This window comes from Emys orbicularis, chromosome 11, assembly GCF_028017835.1.
Source record: "Emys orbicularis isolate rEmyOrb1 chromosome 11, rEmyOrb1.hap1, whole genome shotgun sequence".
Lineage (NCBI taxonomy): Eukaryota > Metazoa > Chordata > Testudines > Emydidae > Emys > Emys orbicularis.
The window spans coordinates 58,586,633-58,605,702 of NC_088693.1; the positions used below are offsets into that span (position 1 = coordinate 58,586,633).

At 43.2% G+C, this 19,070-nt stretch overlaps 1 protein-coding gene across 1 annotated transcript in view; it reads right to left on the bottom strand.

Moving 5' to 3' along the window:
- HYCC2 (hyccin PI4KA lipid kinase complex subunit 2) overlaps positions 1–19,070 on the bottom strand; it is an 88,874-nt gene that overhangs the window by 8,724 nt on the left and 61,080 nt on the right. Inside the window, exons 7-10 of the mRNA XM_065413598.1 lie at positions 18,018–18,133; positions 17,345–17,440; positions 9,379–9,495; positions 8,649–8,736 (exon numbers count right to left, since the gene is read on the bottom strand). Coding sequence (XP_065269670.1) covers positions 8,649–8,736; positions 9,379–9,495; positions 17,345–17,440; positions 18,018–18,133 — 417 coding nt within the window. The remainder of the gene's footprint in view (positions 1–8,648; positions 8,737–9,378; positions 9,496–17,344; positions 17,441–18,017; positions 18,134–19,070) is intronic.

Consider the following 19,070-nt stretch of genomic DNA (forward strand, 5'->3'; position numbering starts at 1 on the left):
TATTAAATGATCTATTTGTTTTGCTGCAGATTCACTGCACAAAAAGAGAGTGTTCCAACAGAGTCAGACTTCAAATGAAACCCAGTAGTACTATCCTTCAAGAATTAGGTCACAAACCATGTCAATGCAAACAGCACAAGTGCAATCAATGGCTACATAAATAAAAGTAGTGTTACCTTCACAAAGGTCACATGATTAGCTCTCAATCTTCAACTACCCCTTTTTGTCAGTTTTCTACAAAATTTTAGAGAACTGCAGCATGACAATTAGAGAAGCTCCACAATAAGTTGTTCTCTACAATAAAATATAGGTACGAGAACTGCTGATAAAGCTGGAACTCTATTTTTGCAGCTCTAAGAGAGAGCAACTGATCTCTTCCAGCTTTGAGACTTAAAATACTATTGTAAACATAAAAGCAGCTGTAAAAATGGCATTATGGGGTTCCACATTTATTCTTTCAGTAACTTCCAGATGAAACTTCCCAGTTTACAAATTAAAAGATAGCCGTTCGAATAGCCAACTGCTAACAAACTAGGATATGAAAGTCAAGTTGGGGTTTTTGCAGCTTGTGCACCATCACCAGTATAATAAACTTGCAGTCAGAATTTGGTTCACACCTTTTTTGATAGATGAGAAAAATAGAATCCAGCTCATCATCTGTGGCTGTGTTGACTTTGCAATACTAATACACTAATAAAATAATAAATACTAATACTTTGCATTTACATATCTTAATTCAAGGATCTCAACATTTATTAAAACTTTCCCCTAATAAAGCAAGCTGATATTACTCAAAGGGCAGTGATAAGTTGAGTAACAAGGTATCATTTCCCTAGTTATTTTTCTGCCTTTAATCTCACTCAGTCCCATCCTATACAGCAACAATTGCTATTGTAAGTAGGACAAGCTTTTCTTCCTTCAATGCAGTTAACAGGCATTAAGAAGAACAATGCTATGTAGTCACCCAACTGTTTTTTTCTTGGATCATTTAAAGTCATCAGTGATTTATCAAAAGTCGAAACTGCAGAGACAGAAGTATTTTAAAGATTGAAGTTTGTATTGGGATGTATAACAGAGCTGCAAGACATGGCCCTTTTTAAAATCAAGTAATTTATTTGGTTGCTCATGGCAAAGACATGCAAACATCAGTGAAATATATTTTAAAATTGACAGAACAAAACCCAGAGATGGATAGTCCTACGTAGTTCAACTGAAATCCAGATTAACTGAGGGCAGGTCTACACTACAGCCGGGATCAACAATCTGAGATCAATCCACCGGCGGTCGATTTAGGGGGTCTAGTAAAGACCCGCTAAATCGACAGCAGATTGCTCTCCAGTCGACCCCTGTACTCTATCCCTCCCTCCCCCCGACGCGATGGCAGATTTTCTCCTGTCGACCCCCCACAGTGTAGACCCTGAGGTAACTTGACCTAAGGTATGTCGACTCCAGCTACGTTATTCACGTAGCTAGAGTTGCGTAGCATAGGTCAACTTACCACGGTAGTGTAGACATAGCCTGAGTATACACCTTTAACAAGAGGCTCTACTGTGACATAGAGGCTCATTGCTACCAACTGGCAAAGGGTTAATGACTGTCAGCAACTCCTACTAGGCCTGACAAACTCACTACACCTAACACATTGCTTTCATAGTATTTATCCATAAATAGTGTCCTGTAAAGTATCAAATGAAAGCTGGTCATTGTATTGTTGTGAAATATATGTACTGTACTGACATTTAAAAAGTTTTGTTTAGATACTGTAGTATCTAAAGTCTTTAACCAGGCACAGCTGACGAACAGGTTTCTTCCAGACAGGAGATAAGATGCGTCTCTCTGTCAAATGTAAATTGAGCATTGAAAGCCAAATCTGCATACCGTGAAACAGGCAGATGGAAAGATGCTGGAGACTAGAACCCACAGGGGGTTGTCTTGTCTCTGGGGTGCAAAGACAATGGACTTTGGGGTATAAGAGGGAAGCACAGGGACCACTCTTTTATTCTGCGCTTGAGGGGGTAACCGGGCAGTGCGCTTATGCCCATGAAAACAAGATTTCAAACAACCTTGGCTGAAATGATGTAAGGAAGTTCTTAGATGAGAAATTGCTTTAGACGAGGTTAGCTTGTTATAGTTCAGTCTAAGTCTTCCAGAAGTATGTTATAATTTTGTTTTATTTGTAACCTGTTATTCTTGTTACCTTTTCTCACGATCTCTTAAAATCTTTACCTCTGTTACTAAACTTATACAGTAGAACCTCAAAGTTATGATCACCTTGGGAATGAAGGTTGTTCATAACTCTGAACAAAACATTATGGTTGTTCTTTCAAAAGTTTACACATGAACATTGATGTAATACAGCTTTGAAACTTTACTATGCAGAAAAAAAGTGCTGCTTTTAACCATCTTAATTTAAATGAGACAAGCACAGAAACAGTTCCCTTCTCAATTTTTTTTAAACTTGCCCTTTTTTAGTAGTTTACGTTTAACACAGTGCTGTACAGTGTTTGCTTCTCTCCCCTTCCCCCCCCCCCCCCCCCCCCGACTCTGCTGCCTGATTGCACTCTTCCGGTTCCAAATGAGGTGTGTGGTTGACCGGTCAGTTCGTCACTCCGGCGTTTGTAACTGAGGTTCTACCGTACTTGCTTTCACAATAAACAGATTACAGTGCTGTGTTATCTTGGAGCAGACAGTCATTTGAATCAAACAGGCTGGTGCGTTTATACTATTCCCTTGGGAGTAGGGAACCTGGTAATTGCTGTGAGTGTCAAGTGACAGGGGCTGGATTCTAGAGGGGGATGCTTTTGGAGTGGCTCAGGGGCTGGGGTCCAAGAGTTGTTAAATTGTAAGGCAAAGGAGTGTCTGGTAGAGCCCTGGGGTGATTGCCTGAATGGTTGAAAGCCTGGTGGCATCTGGGAGCTGACACCTCACTACCACAAGAAAGACTCCCTCTTGTCTGAGGCAAAAGGGTTAACAAGGTGACTTGTAGTCCTGGGCACCCCAAGAAAGTGTTATATTTACTTTTCTGTTAACATGTTCTTTTAGTCCATACTCTATACTAGGGGTAGGCAACCTATGGCACGCATGCCAAAGGCAGCACGGGAGCTGATTTTCAGTGGCACTCACACTGCCCGGGTCCTGGCCACCAGTCCGGGGGTCTCTGCATTTTAATTTAATTTTAAATGAAGCTTCTTAAACATTTTAAAAACCTTATTTACTTTACGAACAACAATAGTTTAGTTATATAATACAGACTTCTAGAAAGAGACCTTCTAAAAACGTTAAAATGTATTACTGGCACGTGAAACCTTAAATTAGAGTGAATAAATGAAGACTCGGCACACCACTTCAGAAAGGTTGCCGACCCCTGCTCTATACCTTTAGTCTCTTCTATACTGAAGAGAAACACAGGAAAATGCATTGTTTAAACTGTGAGACGTCCTTTGTCTAAATTCCTGTGGTTGTATCAAATATTTTGTACATAGTTATGAATAAATATTCCTTTGGGAAGGAGTTCTGCCCAAGGAAGGGAGGGTAAGTAGTGGCTGTGATATCTGAACTATGTGTCTTGTTTAACAATATTAACAATTTTAAACTGTAATCCCATTGTTCCCCATGATTGGGGAAATTCTGGTAGAGGGTAGTCTCTCCTCCCAGTTTATTGGCACAGCATAAAATTCTCTATAGTGCCCACAAAAGGTCTGAGGAAAAATAAATCAGTAGGGTAGTCATCTGCCCTTTGGAAAAGTGTAACAGTTTATCTTGGAAAACTCACGAGAGAAAAGAAAGGAGAATTTTACACAATGTATGTGGATGTTCTCAGGAACAAGCAGAGTAATACTGTTGTAAAGTTTACAAGCTTCTCCTCTTTCCTTTTTTTTTTTTTTATTACAGTTGTCCACGCTGCCATCCTCTCATCACCCAGGCATGTAACCTGGGGGTTATTTTTAACTTGTCCCCCTTCGTTGCCCCACACATGCAGGCCATTTCCAAATCCTGCTGCTTCTTCCTCTTCAGCATCTCCAAAATTCATCCTTTTCTCCATCCTTAGAGCCAAATCTCTCATTACATTCTGTCTTGATTACTGCAACAATCTCCTCTGGCTCCAAACACACACCCTGACCCACTTCAGTCCATACAAACCTGATCTTTGCCTGTTGTTTTGATCATGTAACACGCCGTTTCGAATCTCTCCATTGGCTTCCCATCTGACATAACAAATTTTAAGATTCTTCACACCTTCAGAGTTGTACATAACTCTGTCCCTCCCTGCTTATCCTTCCTTGTCAAACTTTGTTTGGTCTCACCCCCCCCCCCCACACCCTTTTTGTTCCGCTATTGCTCCCAAACCTCATCCACTTGGTTTGTGAGCATCTCTCACAATCCCCTTCCATGCATTCCCTGATGCATAGTACAATCTCCCTGCATTCGTCTGCAGGGCCATCCTTAGGGGGTGCGGGGTCTGGGACAAATCAGCCCCCCTCGGTGGCGCGCAGGGCCGGGAGCCCGGGAGTGCTGCAGCACCCCCCCACACTCCTAGTTCCTGCGCCTATGGCTTCCAGTACTGACCGCTGTGGCCAATCGCACCGGGCTGCAGGACCCCCCAAAGAGCGGGGCCCAGAGTGGTCGCCCTGATTCGCCCTACCCAAGGGATGGCTCTGTTCATCTGCACCCTGCTCATATTCCCTCTTAAAAAATCCTGCTGTGCTGCTTATTGCAAATCAAGCTGACATGGATATAACATGTACATTGTTTTTCTCCTTCCCTGATCTCTGTCTGTTTACATTGTCAGTACCTAGGAACAGGGACAGTGCTCAATCAGAGCTAATGAAAAATCTCAGTGCAACAGCAGCTCCAGAAAAATATGAACCCTAAGTGTGGAAGACTGACTGACAAGCACTTTCAACCCAGATTATACTGCTAAGGGGAAAAGGGCGGGGGAGAAATCATGCAAGAAAAATAGACCTCGTCCAGCAGGAAAAACTTGCTAAAAAGTCCACTTGCATCAGTCCCAGCCCCTCCTGAGAGAAAAGTGATGCAAAAAGATGCAGTGCCTAACTTTAAGCACTGAAATAGGCCTCCAAGGAAGATTGTGGAATCCCCACATCATTGAGCTTTAAGAACAGGTTAGACCAAACACCTGTCAGGTATAATCTAGGTTTACTTGTTCCTGCCTCAGCACAGGGGCCTGGATGCATGATGACCTCTTGAGATCCCTTCCAGCCCCACATTTCTATGATACTATCCTGTCTTACTGCCTTATCATCCCAAACCAGGCCCATTAAGGCCACGGTTGGTGATCCCAACCTGAAAGGCCCGAAGAGACTTCATGGAGGAAGCAGCATTCTGTCTCTGGGAACAGAGCTTGCAACTATCAGTGACAAAGCAGAACAGGCCACAGGCCAGAAACATCCATCCTTTCCCAGAAGGAATATATGCTCAGCCAAAGTTAGTCAAGTAAAAGAAGCTGGGGCATCAAGCAGTGACGGTATGGGATGCATCTCAATCAAATTAACAGGTCAGTGGGCATAGTGATGCTTGTCTCTTGCTTACAATCAACTATTTTGCCCAACACACTTTGCCTGAGGGTGTATGCTTACTGGGGTAGCCTGGATATCTTGTTTTGCACTAACGATTGGGAATACCTTTTGAAGCATTGTGCAGAGGACCTGAACTGGTATAGGGCAGATGCTTGATGGAATGATAGAGAGGCACTCTTTAGTCCACAGTAGCTGGGCAGGAATATTGCATCTTTTTGCTTAACTTCCCACTGTGGAAGCCGCTCCCACAAAGTTTTCTTTGCTGTGAGACTGGCACAGAACATTTGGTTGCAGCAACTTAGGGTATGTCTACACTTACCTCTGGAGCGATCGATCCAGCGGGGGTCGATTTATCGTATCTAGTGAAGACACGATAAATCGACCACCGAGCACTCTCCCATCAAGTCCTGTACTCCACTGGAATGAGAAGCGTAGGCAGAGTTGACAGGGGAGTGTAAGCAGTCGACCTACTGTAGTGAAGACACCACGGTAAGTAGATCTAAGTATGGCGACTTCAGCGATGTTATTCACATAGCTGAAGTTGCGTAACTTAGATCGATCCCCTTGCAGTATAGACCAGGGCTCAGTTTTTCTTCCTGGACTAAGTTATTTTTCTTGCATTATTTTTCCGCCTCTGGTACAGCCCCTGGGCAACATTAAAGGTGCTTGCTGGCAGTCAGTCATTTACCCTTCAATTGTTTTGTAGCTTACTGAGGCTGCTATTTCGGTCATGTTTTCTATTTAGAGGAACACAAAGGGACATAATCTTGTTTGTACAGGAGCACTGATACACTACACGGAGTTTTCTGAGAAGAACCACCAAATACAGTGGGCTGTGATGCTGCTCTTTTTAATGTAGACCAATAACATTTCCCCAACTATGCAAATGCCCTGGTACAAATGTCTAAAAAAATTAACTTTCACTCCTGCATGGACTTCAGATAATTTGCTGTTGTCTTTACATATGCCAGAGGGGGGTGGGATTGAAAATCACGTGGGAGACTAAATGAAGTACTTCACTGAGTGACAGCAGTTGCTTTAAATGTTATTTTAAATATTGTTTTATATTGCTGCTAGATTGCATGTGACTTCTGGAAAATTTAAACAAAATTTAAACAAAGAGAATTGTTTGTTAAAGAACCCGAAGGGTCAACTGCCTTAATATGGAGAAAGACAAGGGACATGCAATCCATCTGTCCTAGAACTTAACTACAATTTTTGTAAAACATGCTTAGAAAAAGGCAGGGCTTCCTGAAGTGTCCTTTGATAGTTGCAAAAAGGCAGGCTGGGGAGGACAAGCAAATGACCAGAGAAGGAAAAAAAGGAAGTAGTAAAGAGCAGGGAGGAGGTAAGAGACAGGGCTATAACAATCACTAACAGTCGACAGAAACTACCAAATAGCTTGTTCAAGAGGAGAAGAGGGAGAAAACACTTTTGTTAACATTGTAAAAATAAAGATAACCTAGAAGGATTTACAATCACTCAGAAGATTTTTTTTTTTTTTTTTTTTTAAGCTGATTGTTCAGTTTTAATCAGGACTAAAAGCTGTTACACCATCAACTGAATTCAAATACAGATCCACCTACATGCTTTTGTACTGTAGCATGTTCTCATAGGTGCCCACTTCCTCAGGTTCAATATTTAATTCAAACTTCCAATCTAATGGTGCAATGAGTCATTTTCTAAAGGAAATTGCTGTTCTAATAATTCACTGGATAAGATGTATTTAAAATGCTTCACTCAGAAAGCACAAAACTAAGTGTCCTAGCCAATATTAATTCATCATGAGAACAGTTTTATCAGACTTATTGGAGAAGTGCAAAATTTATCTTGGGATTGGCCTTTGGATCTTTCCCATTCAGTTCTTCTCTGCAACCAGGCCACTACTCTAAGTTATGGGGAAAAATAATATTTAAAGTTATCAAATTGATTTACTGTGTGTTAGTCCAGAAGACCACCACCAAAGCCTATTGCCCACATTAATTCCTGATCCAAAAGTGGTGCAAGGTGCCAAAGACAGCAACAGTCATGTTTCTACCTTCTGCTGATTTTGTTTCCTTACCTGGAATCTCTCCCCCCCGCACCAGAAAGAAAAAATATTTAATTCCTCCTCTCTATTTGTCTCTCTTCTTCCCCTCAATCACCTCCACCTTTGTCTGTCTCTCTCGTTGTTCCTCTTCTTTCTCGGTCTCCTTTTTTATTTCTCTCCTTTCATCTTTTAGGGTCAGGCTAGCAACTGCAGTAGATTTTTTTTTTAAAAAGCTATATTCTTAGAGAAAAATGTCTCATCTGGAGGGCTGGCTGCAGAATGGAATGGAATGGATTAAGACTGGGCGACAGTCAGTCAGTTTAAGACTGCAGATAGCTCTGTTGATAAAGTTTGTCTGAGAAAGTTCAGCACTATTCCATTTCTGCTCCTATCACCAAGAATACTGTGGGTAGAGTCAGTTGAACAAATTCTAAACCCCGATTAACCACAGGTGAGCAGAATACCAATTTGTTCACCACCAATGTCATGTGATATCAGATGATTACTTAATTTGACCCCTTTGGGTAGGTCTACAGTGCAATAAATGACACGTGGCACAGCCTCAGCGGGGCCAGGTCAGCTGACTTGGGCTCATGGGGCTCAGGTTGCAGGGCTATAAAACTGCAGTATTGCTGTCCAGGCCTGGGCTCCAGCCCGAGCTGGAATGTCCACACTACAACTTTACAACCCTGCAAACCTGCGTCACCTGACCCAGGCTCTGAGACTCAGTGCCAGAAGTTTTTTATCGCAATATAGACATATCCTAGGAGTTATCTTTGTGTAGCTCTTGCTACAAGAGTGTATGTATTTTAAACTAGAACATTATATTAGGAAATCCTGTTTCCTAGCACCAAGGAGTTATTATAAGCGCTAAGTACCAGAGCTTAACACTTAAGCAAAAGAGCGTGATGTGAATAGTAGCTGTGTTAAAATACACAGCATCAGACTACAAATAAAATTCTGGTTAGAATGTAGTAAATGGTTGTAACTGCTAAATGAACCTTTTAAAAGCAATCCATTTTATCAGCACATTAATATGCTTTTTAAATCAAATAAAATGATTTCAATGGCCTCTTCCTTACCAGCAGTGGCTGAGAGTAAAGTTCAAGCTGTGCTCTGTAAATTATGTCATCCAATACCTCCTGGCCAAGACCCCACTGTCCATTATATCTACAAAACAAAACAAGACATTTATTATTCAGTACTTTTTGAACCCAAACCCTTCTCTTTGTATCTACAAAGAACATACACTAACAAAGCATAAAGGAATAGATGGAGCACCTCAGTTATTATTCTAATTTATATTACAACTAATTGTTCCCTCTCATCTCCCAGCCAGAAGGATGTTATCATGGTAAGGATCACAGTAAAGAAGGGTGGAGGGGCACCATTCGAAAATTACATTACTTGGTATAATTGTTTTGGATTCATGTGTTTAGGCTAACCTAGTGGCTTCATGTCACACTGCCATTCCAGGGGACCCAGGTTTATCAGCTACCTTGAAGCTTGCAAACATTACACTGGTGAAGAGAAGGGATACTGTGGAAGTGACATCCCTGGGAAAGAAGAGGAAGCGAGGAGCACCACTCTGCAGCACCCAGCGCTGGTGACTGAATGCTGATAAAGGCATTCCCAAAATGTCAGCTGGCCAAGATCGCAAGTCAAAGGAAAATAAGGGAGATAAAGCAGTTGATCCTCAAATGAAGTAGTGGCTTAATTCATGTTTTCATGCATAAAGACAGAGAGAAAAGAGGGTATTTTAATTCACTAGAAGCCATCCAGCTCTTCTTCTTCCAAACTCCACCTACTTACATGGCATAATAGACACCTGTGAGCAGTTGCACCATGAAGTCAGGATCTAGTACCACTCTGTTACAGAATTCTTTCCAGCGTTTCTCATGCTGCCGTGGAAATCCACTCACGCAAAGCCTGGCAAAACATAATACAGAATCAAAACTCTGCCCTCATGAACACTTTAAGAAAACTTACTTTACATCCATTAAATGTGAGACACTCAGGTGATAAGCTCTGATTATTCTGCCAAACATTAACTGTTTAGTTTCTTGCTGCAAAGTCTCAAGTCAGCTCTTGATGCTTTTAGCAAGCATCTTCACAGCAGAGCCTTGAAACATTGGCCATAATTCCAATAGTCTGACTCCAAACACTGTTATTCACAATAGCTTGGGTGAAATCACCAATCAGCTAGTTTTGAGTGTGGGAGACAGAACTTTCTCAGAAGCTAGCCAGAAGATGTGAGAACAGTGAATGTGCCTCAGATAGAATGTTTAGTTTAATGCTACAGAATAGAGAGCTTATCTCCTCTGTAACATACTGTTACATATTAATATTAATAGGTGAGTGTTTCATTTAAAAAAATAAACTGGGGAAAACAAAGTTGCTTTCTTTATGAAAAGAACTATTATTTCAAATGGCATCTTTTTATATTGCCAGCTCCTTGGAGCAGGTGCTTTGCCTTCCCCACATCCAGTTCAGGGCCGGTGCAAGGGTATTTTGCGCCCTAGGCTAAACTTCCACCTTGCGCCCCTCCCCCCTCCCCCCCCCGCACATCGGTTCATTGAGGGGCAAATCCCAACGAGCCTTTATAGACCCCAGGGGCCAGCCATGCCCAGAGGCTACTCCCTAGACCAGGTTCCCCCCTCTCCGCCCCCTGAACTCCCCTGGAGGGTGCACAGCCCCCCCACGAGCCCTCCCCACCCCACTCTGGCGGTCCCCGCCCCAAGTCCACTCACTGGCTTTGCCGGGCTTGGGCCGCTGCAGCAGCTCGGCAGGGAGGAGCCGCCTTCTGGAGGCACCAGAGAGCCAGAGCATCGGCTTGCAGTGGCGGCGAGCCCCAGCTATGGAGGAGCAGGCGCGGTGCAGGGGGGCAGCAGCCCTATAAAAGCGGTGGCGCAGCTAGCGGTAGCAGCAGCGTCCCCTGCCCCTCCTGCCCAGGCTGCGGCCGGGCACCCACCCCCCCAGGGCTCCTACAGGGTGCAGCGGATGCAGGCCCCCCATACACCTCCCGGCTGCCCCCTCGCCGTGCTCGGGCCATGAGGCTCCCGGGCACGTGAGTCGCCACCGGGGCGCAGGGCCCTGAGCCTGCTCCGGGAGGGGCAGCGGTGGTTCACATGCCCAGGAGCCACAGAACGCAAGGGCGGTGAGGGGTAAGCCGGGGGGTGTGCCTGCCCAGGCTGCAACCCACCTGGCGCCCCCCCAGGGGCGCCTGCTGTGGATACATGTGGGCGGCAGCCCCCGTGCGCCTCCCGGCTCCCCCCTGCCACACTCGGGCTCTGCGGCTCCCGGGAGTGTGAGCCGCCACTGCCGCTGCCCCTCCCAGAGTAGGCTCAGGGCCCTGCGCCCCAGTAGCTCACATGCCTGGGAGCTGCAGAGCCCGAGCACGGCGAGGGGGGAGCCGGGGGGTGCACGGGGGCCACCGACCACATGCAACCTGCAGGAGCCCCCGCGGGGGGTGGAGGGGGGAGGAGGTGCGCGCCGGGCCGCAGCCTGGGCAGGAGGGGCTAGCGGTGCCGCCGCCTTTGCAGGGCTGCTGCCGCCCTTTGCCGCGCCGGCTCCTCCATGGCTGGGGCTCGCCATCCCCGCAAGCTGACGCTCTAGCTCTCCGGTGCCTCCGGAAGGTGGCTCCTCCCTGCCAAGCCAGGGTAATGCTTTTTTAGGGTTACCATATTTCATCAATCAAAAAAGAGGACCAGGGGGGAGAGCCCCACCCACATCCACTCCCTCCCACTTCCCGCCCCCCTCAGATTGCCCAACACCCTCCCCCCGCCGCTCCTTGTCCCCTGGCTGCCCCCTCCTGGGACCCCACCCCCTACCTAAGCCTCCCTGCTCCTTGTCCCCTGACTGCCCCCTCCTGAGACCCCCCCACCCTATCTGCCCCCCTAGGACCCTACCCCCACCTGTCCCCTGGCTGCCCCAACCCTTATCCACACCCCCACCCCCAGACAGACCCCTGGGACTCCCACGCCCCATCCAACCCCGCCCCCTGAGAGACCGCCCCAGAACTGCCGACCCATCCAACCCTCCCCCTGCTCCCTGTCCCCTGACTGCTCCAATCCCTTTCCACACTCCTGCCCCCTAGCAGGCCCCCCCAGAACTCCCGACCCATCCAACCTTCCCCCCGCCCCCTGACAGCCCCCCCGGACTCCCCTTACCACCATGTCGCTCCAGCCGCTGGCTCCATGTGGAGCCAAAACAAACAGGCTGCGGAGCCCACAGCCCCTCCCCCACAGCGTGCTGGCGATGCGATGCTGAGGCAAGGGGAGGGGAGAGCAGGGGAGGGACTCTGCCTGCTGGAGGCCAATGAGAGCGGCTAAATCAGGCCCAGGCGCCCAATCAGCCACGCCGCACTCTGTGTGAGGGGAAGGGAGGAAAAATCTCGGATGCCCCCAACCACTTGGTGCCCTAGGTGAACGCCTAGTTCGCCTAGTGGTTGCACCGGCCCTGATCCAGTTCAGTGCTGAAGCACATCATATATATTCAACAAATAAAATCACCACTTTTATTTAGAGCTTTGAGATCTGAATACCCAACAACATGGAAGCTGCACACAACCATTCTAATGTATTTAATGCAGAAGTATTTACTCCTTACACTCACCACAAGGATTTCTCAGGCAAAGAGCTAATGTAACAAGCATTAGCCCTTAAGAGCAACACACACAACGGAGCCTAAGGGCTGATGATAAACATCTTAGCTCTTTCTTGCATCAGACATTTCAATGCTCAACTTTTACAGTGAGTTTTACAAAATATTGGGTCTGGAAATTTCTATAAAGGTTCTGGACAGAGCTGGGAAAAGGCTGTATAAACACCTAACTCAAGCAAAGGGCACAGTGATGATATTGATAATGACAGAGGAAGGTATTGAGAATGCCAATCTTCCATTTAAAAAAATTCCTTCTGGCCAGCACTGCACCACATACAATCCTCTTTTCAGTAAATACTGTAAATGGCATTTTGTACCACTTGTCCAGAAGAGACCCTAGATGCCTGAATATTTCTCTCTCTCTCTCATAACAAAAATATGAGGGAATGAATCTGGCTAAGAATAAGATAACCACTGTTTAATATACAGAATCATCTAGCCTAAAATACTAAAATAATTTAATCTCCAGTTTGCTGGTTCTAATCCAATCCGGACACAAAATCTATTATTTGATATGTGTTTAATGGCCTACATAAAACTTACTGGTAGTCCAGTCCCTTCCTAGTGGGCAAGGAGAGATATGGACAAAAACTGATAGCACACATGGCACTAACTGGCAACTCTGGGCAGAGAAAGTCAGGAATGAATGGGTATGAAGATCTAACCAACCTCTCTCATCATTGTGCCAGTGTTCTTCCAAGTCAGTAGTGAGGAACTTTGGAAGGAGCCAGGAGGGGAAGTTTCTATGTAATTATTCTGTGAATAGCTAGGGAACTTTTTTCCAGGTTTATGAGCATAAATTCACACACAACAGGGGAAAAGGAAACTCAATGTTTTACAGACTAGCATGTCAAAATGATGCTGATGGAAAGGAGGTGGTTCCTAAACTGACTTCTGAAAGGGTTTCTTTAAGGGGAACTTGCAAGTGTGTATACAAGTGAGAGTTCCTCACTCAAGGCTGAGTTGAGCAATACAAGAACAAGGACATACACTCATATATTTGTATTTATAACATATTCCTGTAAGTAAAACACGTATTCAGGAGGAAAAATGAAATGTTGAAGAGACCATTATCCAGGGCAGATTATGATCATTAGATAGCAGGAATACTCAGGTTTATAAATGCCAGACCCAGATTATTCCAGGATTCAAGTGACAAGGAAAATTGGAAATCCATTGCACGGATTTCAGAAATGTCATGGAGGATAAGAATAGCAGTCAACTAGAGAACAGTGCACTTGTGCCCTTGGCCTATCAGTTTCCCCATCTTTTTAAGAAGTGGGCGTTATCAAGGTGTATGTGGTTTTAGCTGGCTGCTATTGTTAGTCTTGATGGTTTTACTAGGTAAGGAAGGCTTTATTATTCTAATGGGTTTGTTTTGTAAGTGTTTTACTGTACACTCACTTAGAGCAAATGTTTGGGTGTTTAAAGTGTCAGAAATAATTTAATAAGTGTAGCAATCATTTAAGAAAGAAAATAGGTTAACCCAGCAAGCATCTACAAACCTGGAGGTCTAATTTCAGCTATGGGTGAAAGGAAAAAAGGAAAACCAAGCACTGCATCAGAGGTACAACTTGCATGAGATGAAGAGCAGATGCCATAGTTCTGAGGTATGGTCTTGTTTCTTAGCTTCTTGTTCCTGGCGTTGTTAGGAACAAATTGTCAACATGCCAAAATCTAAAATTATTCCACCAAACAACTTGTTCTTTACTCCTAAGGCCTCTGCCTCATATCCTGCTATCTCTAGAAAATCTGTTGACTGGGAACCTGAACATCAAGACATGAAAGTGCACTGACTTGAAGCCTTGCTGCACTTCAGCAGAGACTGGATACTGTAACAAAATAGTTGTATCATACTGAACCAATTTCTAATTAACTTCAGGATGCTGCTGTAAGATTAATGGAGGAGCTGTTATTTTCATACAGCAAAACTGGCATATGCCTCCCACTGACAAACTACATGTGTTTAGATAGAAAGATTTACTCAGGAATAACCAACCCACTTGGTCATTTGCCACTGACTATTCAGCTGAATTTTGGGTGGAGTTTAGTGGAGACATGCACTTAGAAAAGCAAAATCCTTGGAAGTTAAATACAAGAAATACAGGAAAATCCACAGGGCATTAGATTTTCCAAGGCTACTCTCTGTATGCAGATGTGGTCGCCCCATCTCAAAAACGATATATTGAAATTGGAAAAGGTTCAGAAAACGGCAACAAAAATGATTACGAGTATCGAATGGCTTCCGTATGAGGAGAGATTAATAAGACTGGGACTTTTCAGCTTGGAAAAGAGACGACTAAAGGAGGATATGATAGAGGTCTGTAAAATCATGACTGGTGTGGAGAAATTAAATAAGGATGTGTTATTTACTCCTCATAACACAAGAACTAGGGGTCACCAAATGAAATTAATAGGCAGCAGATTTAAAACAAACAAAATGGAGTATTCTTTCACACAGCGCAGTCAACCTGTGGAACACTTTGCCAGAGGATGCTTTGAAGACCAAGACTATAACAGGGTTAAAAAAAAGAACTAGATAAGTTCATGGAGGATAGGTCCATCAATGGCTATTAGCCAGGATGGGTAGGGATGTAAACCATGCTCTGTTTGCCAGAAGCTGGAAATGAGTGACAGGGGATGGATCACTTGAGGATTACCTGTTCTGTTAATTCCCTCTGAAACACCTGGCATTGGCCACTATCGGAAGACAGGATACTGGGCTAGATGGACCATTGGTCTGACCCAACATGGCCATTCTTATGTTCTAACTTCCCTTTGAACTTCAATCACAAAGGGAACAGACTCAGCCATATGGAAACATATGCAATGTTCTTTTCTCATACCACCATCCATTTGTAACACTGTTAACTGTAAACTGTGCTAGAGAGCAGTAATGGAACATTTGTAAGGTTGCAATTCATAAGTTTCATAACAAAAACCTTGTGAGAAGTTTTACAAAGGCAAGTTTCTGTTATTGTGGTACTGTGAGATTTTATAGGACGTTTTAGGTTTGTACTTGAACACTGAAATTTGAAGAAATATGGTACATTTCTACATATTAACAAATTCTAAATCAAGGAATGTTAAGAAAAAACTTTCACAGATTTATAAATGGAAAATCAGGCCTGACAAATTTCTGCACATTACTTGCATTGTTGCACAAGATGAAAGAGTAGACATGATTTACCTAAATTTCATAAAATACTTTAATAATGTATCACAGAACAGAGTGACTTACAAAGTTAGAAAGAAAGTATGAGAAAAGAGATCACAAAATTGGTTTAAGGACAGGAAACAGAAGGTGCCAATGAAAAGGAGCCATTCAGGATGGGGAGTGATGAGTGGGGTGATATAACAATCAGTTTTAGGATCACTTACTTCAAATATGTATGCAAGTGACTAGTTACATGCACTGAAAGAAAAAATCAGAAGGCTTAGAGGTAAGCATTATTTATTGTTTATGCAGAAGTGTACTAGGCACTTTATAGAAGAAGTAAAACTCAGATTTCTGCCACAAATGTCTAAAATCCAGGTGATAAATTATGATAAAAGAAGTGGGGGTAGCAAACAAACAGAAGGAGGTGGGAAAGGGTGAGCTAAGATAAGAGAATAACAATTTACACAATTACTGGTTTGCACACCTTGACAGCCACATGACTATTTTTAGCTCACTTCTTGTAGGCAACAATGCAGAACCTAGTTTTTAGGGAGGGACAGGGAGAAGGTGGTGCACTGGTGAACAGGAGTTTGGAGGCTCTCCACACATGTGTGAAGTGTATATATAGTAGAACCAGATTATAGTCAACTTGGATGCAGGAAAGCTCAGTTTATTGTGAAACTGAATAAAATTTTCAAACTATTTCAATGTGCAAATTACAATTCCAGTTACGGGGAACCATTTTCCATAGTGAAATTATTCAGTGTTAAAATTCAGTCCATTGTTATAGGTTTTATTCCACTCTATATCTGAAGAAAGGAAACATTTAAAATGTAAAGAAGTATAGTACACTTGGCCAAACTCAGCCCTGGTATAACTCAACTGAAGGTGACAGAAGCAGATCAGGGAAAAATTCCATTCTGAGAGATTCAGGAACAAAGGAATTGTAGAAAACAACAAGTAAAAGAAAAGAATAGAATAGGAACATAAGAACAGCCATACTGGGTCAGACCAAAGGTCCATCTAGCCCAGTATCCTGTCTCCGACAGTGGCCAATGCCAGGTACCCCAGTGGAAATGAACAGAAACAGGTAATTATCAAGTGATCCATCCCCTGACACCCATTCCCAGCTTCTGGCAAGAACCCCTGGTGGGAGTACGTATTGTGTTCTAATGGAGTATAAACTGATAGAAGCTATTTTGATCCTGCTGTACACTGGGAAAAACAATATCTGCATTGTGTATAATGCTTGTCAGCAATTTACAGGAAATACACTGCTGAAGCTGACAAGGCATATAAAAAAAACAGAGAAAAGGATTCTGCTGCTTCGTGAGTATGTATTATAGAGAAAGATTAGCCACCCATGGCCTGTTTGTTTTAGCATAAAAAGCTGGTACAAAGGAGAAGATGTGTAGGGGTATCAGAGATATTTAAGATTCTAGAACAAAAAGAAGAGCTTTTATGTCAACAAGCTGTTTTAAATACTACTCAAGTAAGAGGTCATGGAAAGGATGGGTATAAAGAATGAGAAATGATGGCACAATTTCTCCAAGTGTGGTGTTGTTATGAAACAAACTGTCAAAATGCTGTTCAAGTCAGTCATCCAAACCAACTCAAAAGTAAATTGGACTAATATTCAGAAGCAGAGGAAATAGGTGGTAAACTAACCAGGTTACTGGGTCACTATAAAGAGATGCAGTTGATTTGCCTTTACTGCAGGTCTTGACACACTACAGTTTTTACTATTAATGTTCCACAAAGCAAAACATTACAAGACTAGAACTAAAGCAAATGCAACGGATATACAATCAATGCATTGTTTTCGTATGCAAAAACAGCATTATGTTTCTAATTAAATTATGATCTGTCAAGTTACCAGAGAGGAATGAGTAAACCCATTCTCTTTCTTTGCATATTTATAACGCTAGGAATGTTCCTTAAGCATGAGATCCTCACCTGGAACCCATCCTGCAAAGTGACTGATAGGAGGAGGCAGGCATGTAGACAATAGCAGAGTTGTAGCACAGCATGAGAAAGCCGAGCACCTCAAACCTGAAGACAGACAAGAACATGAGACAAAAGAAACTACATGGATTCAGATTTTTAATAGTCCACCAGAAGAACTTAAAAAACATTGTTAATGGTTCACTCGCAGGACAAGATGGCATCAGAAATACAGTACATCAGCCTGTAGGTATCGCTCTTCCATTTTAATTCACTGACTAGAAATAGTCTATCAAAAGACTCAATATTAAATACTTTAAAAGGCATGAGATGTAACAGATTACTACCCTAATGCCACTGCATTGTATGGAGGAATAACGCAACAAGCTATTTTAGAATATATGGTTGAAGACAGACATAGTATAGGAAAAGTTTGCATTTCCCATAAATTATTTTAACGTAGTCTATGTCTGCCAATCAGCCTTCCAGACTGCTTGGCGACACCACTGGCAGAAATGGATCTGATGGAGAAATTATTTATATTTAATGAATTAGTAACAGACTTACAAGCTCTAAATTGTAAGAGATGAGCCAGACAGGTAAGGTACTCACTGTATACAGGCCTATTGACCCAATGTTGTTTTATGCTTCAGACTAATGAAGTATCTACCGCTTGACTACTCACCTGTTCTGTGCAGTGAAGGTTTCTCTCTGAGGATGAAGATCACTATAAACCACCCTGATGAGGTCATGTTGACATAGGGCTCCCTCAGTCAAAGCCATGGATCCAATAGTAGAAGGCTTGGGTGGGAAAGGCATGGGGAAAATAAAAATAGAAAATGCTACCATAAGAAGGATCCAAAACCCATGAAATTTTATCTAGAAAAAGTTCTACTTCTCCCTTGTGGTAATCTGTAAAACAGCTAAAGATTATTCCTAAAATATTTTAAAGGGATACAGTCAACTTAAGCCAATCACACTTGTGTCTGAAATGATTTACATACTGGTAAGTGTTGTTGGTTTGAATAAAAATTAAGTATACTAGCATTGAAGGATTAGAGAAATAATATTTCTTTTTCGTTACCTTTTATATTTTGTGTCTAGTCAGTTTCCCTGTTTCCCATATTGTTTCAGGCAACAATAGGGAGAGAAAGCATTAAAAAAATAGGATTGCAAAACCAAGAAACATTGACAGGGAAAATCAGGAGGAATACTTGAGGCTACTTTTAACTCACATTTTAAAATTTCAAGTTGACTCTGTCCCCCTCAAAATGACAAAAGCAGCAGAATAATTCAGTTTTAACTACATGCAAATAGCTTGCATAGATCAAAACCCAAGAGCCACATTTTCAACTCAATGCATAGAGCACTAGTCACAAAACACCCACTAATACTAAATAAGCTGCGGCATATCAAGGCCCTCCATTTTGTTTGGAGAACTTAATGGACATTGATTTTTGGGACTGAGGTATATCTAGTGCCACATGAAAATGGGGGAAATAGTGGGGGTATGTGCTATGCAACCTGCCCGACATCAATAGATGTCCAACTGTTGTCTGTGAAGCATGTGTGGTGGTCTATAACAAGCTGGCTGGTCATATGAAATATGCTGCAGCCAACCTCTATACATGGGGTCTTGTGCCAACCCACTTTGTCAACGTGGTCTCCGTCAGTCAATGGTGCATGCTGTCGACGAGTTCAACTAACCAGACTTCATGGTGGCCTTAGGCCCCTTCAT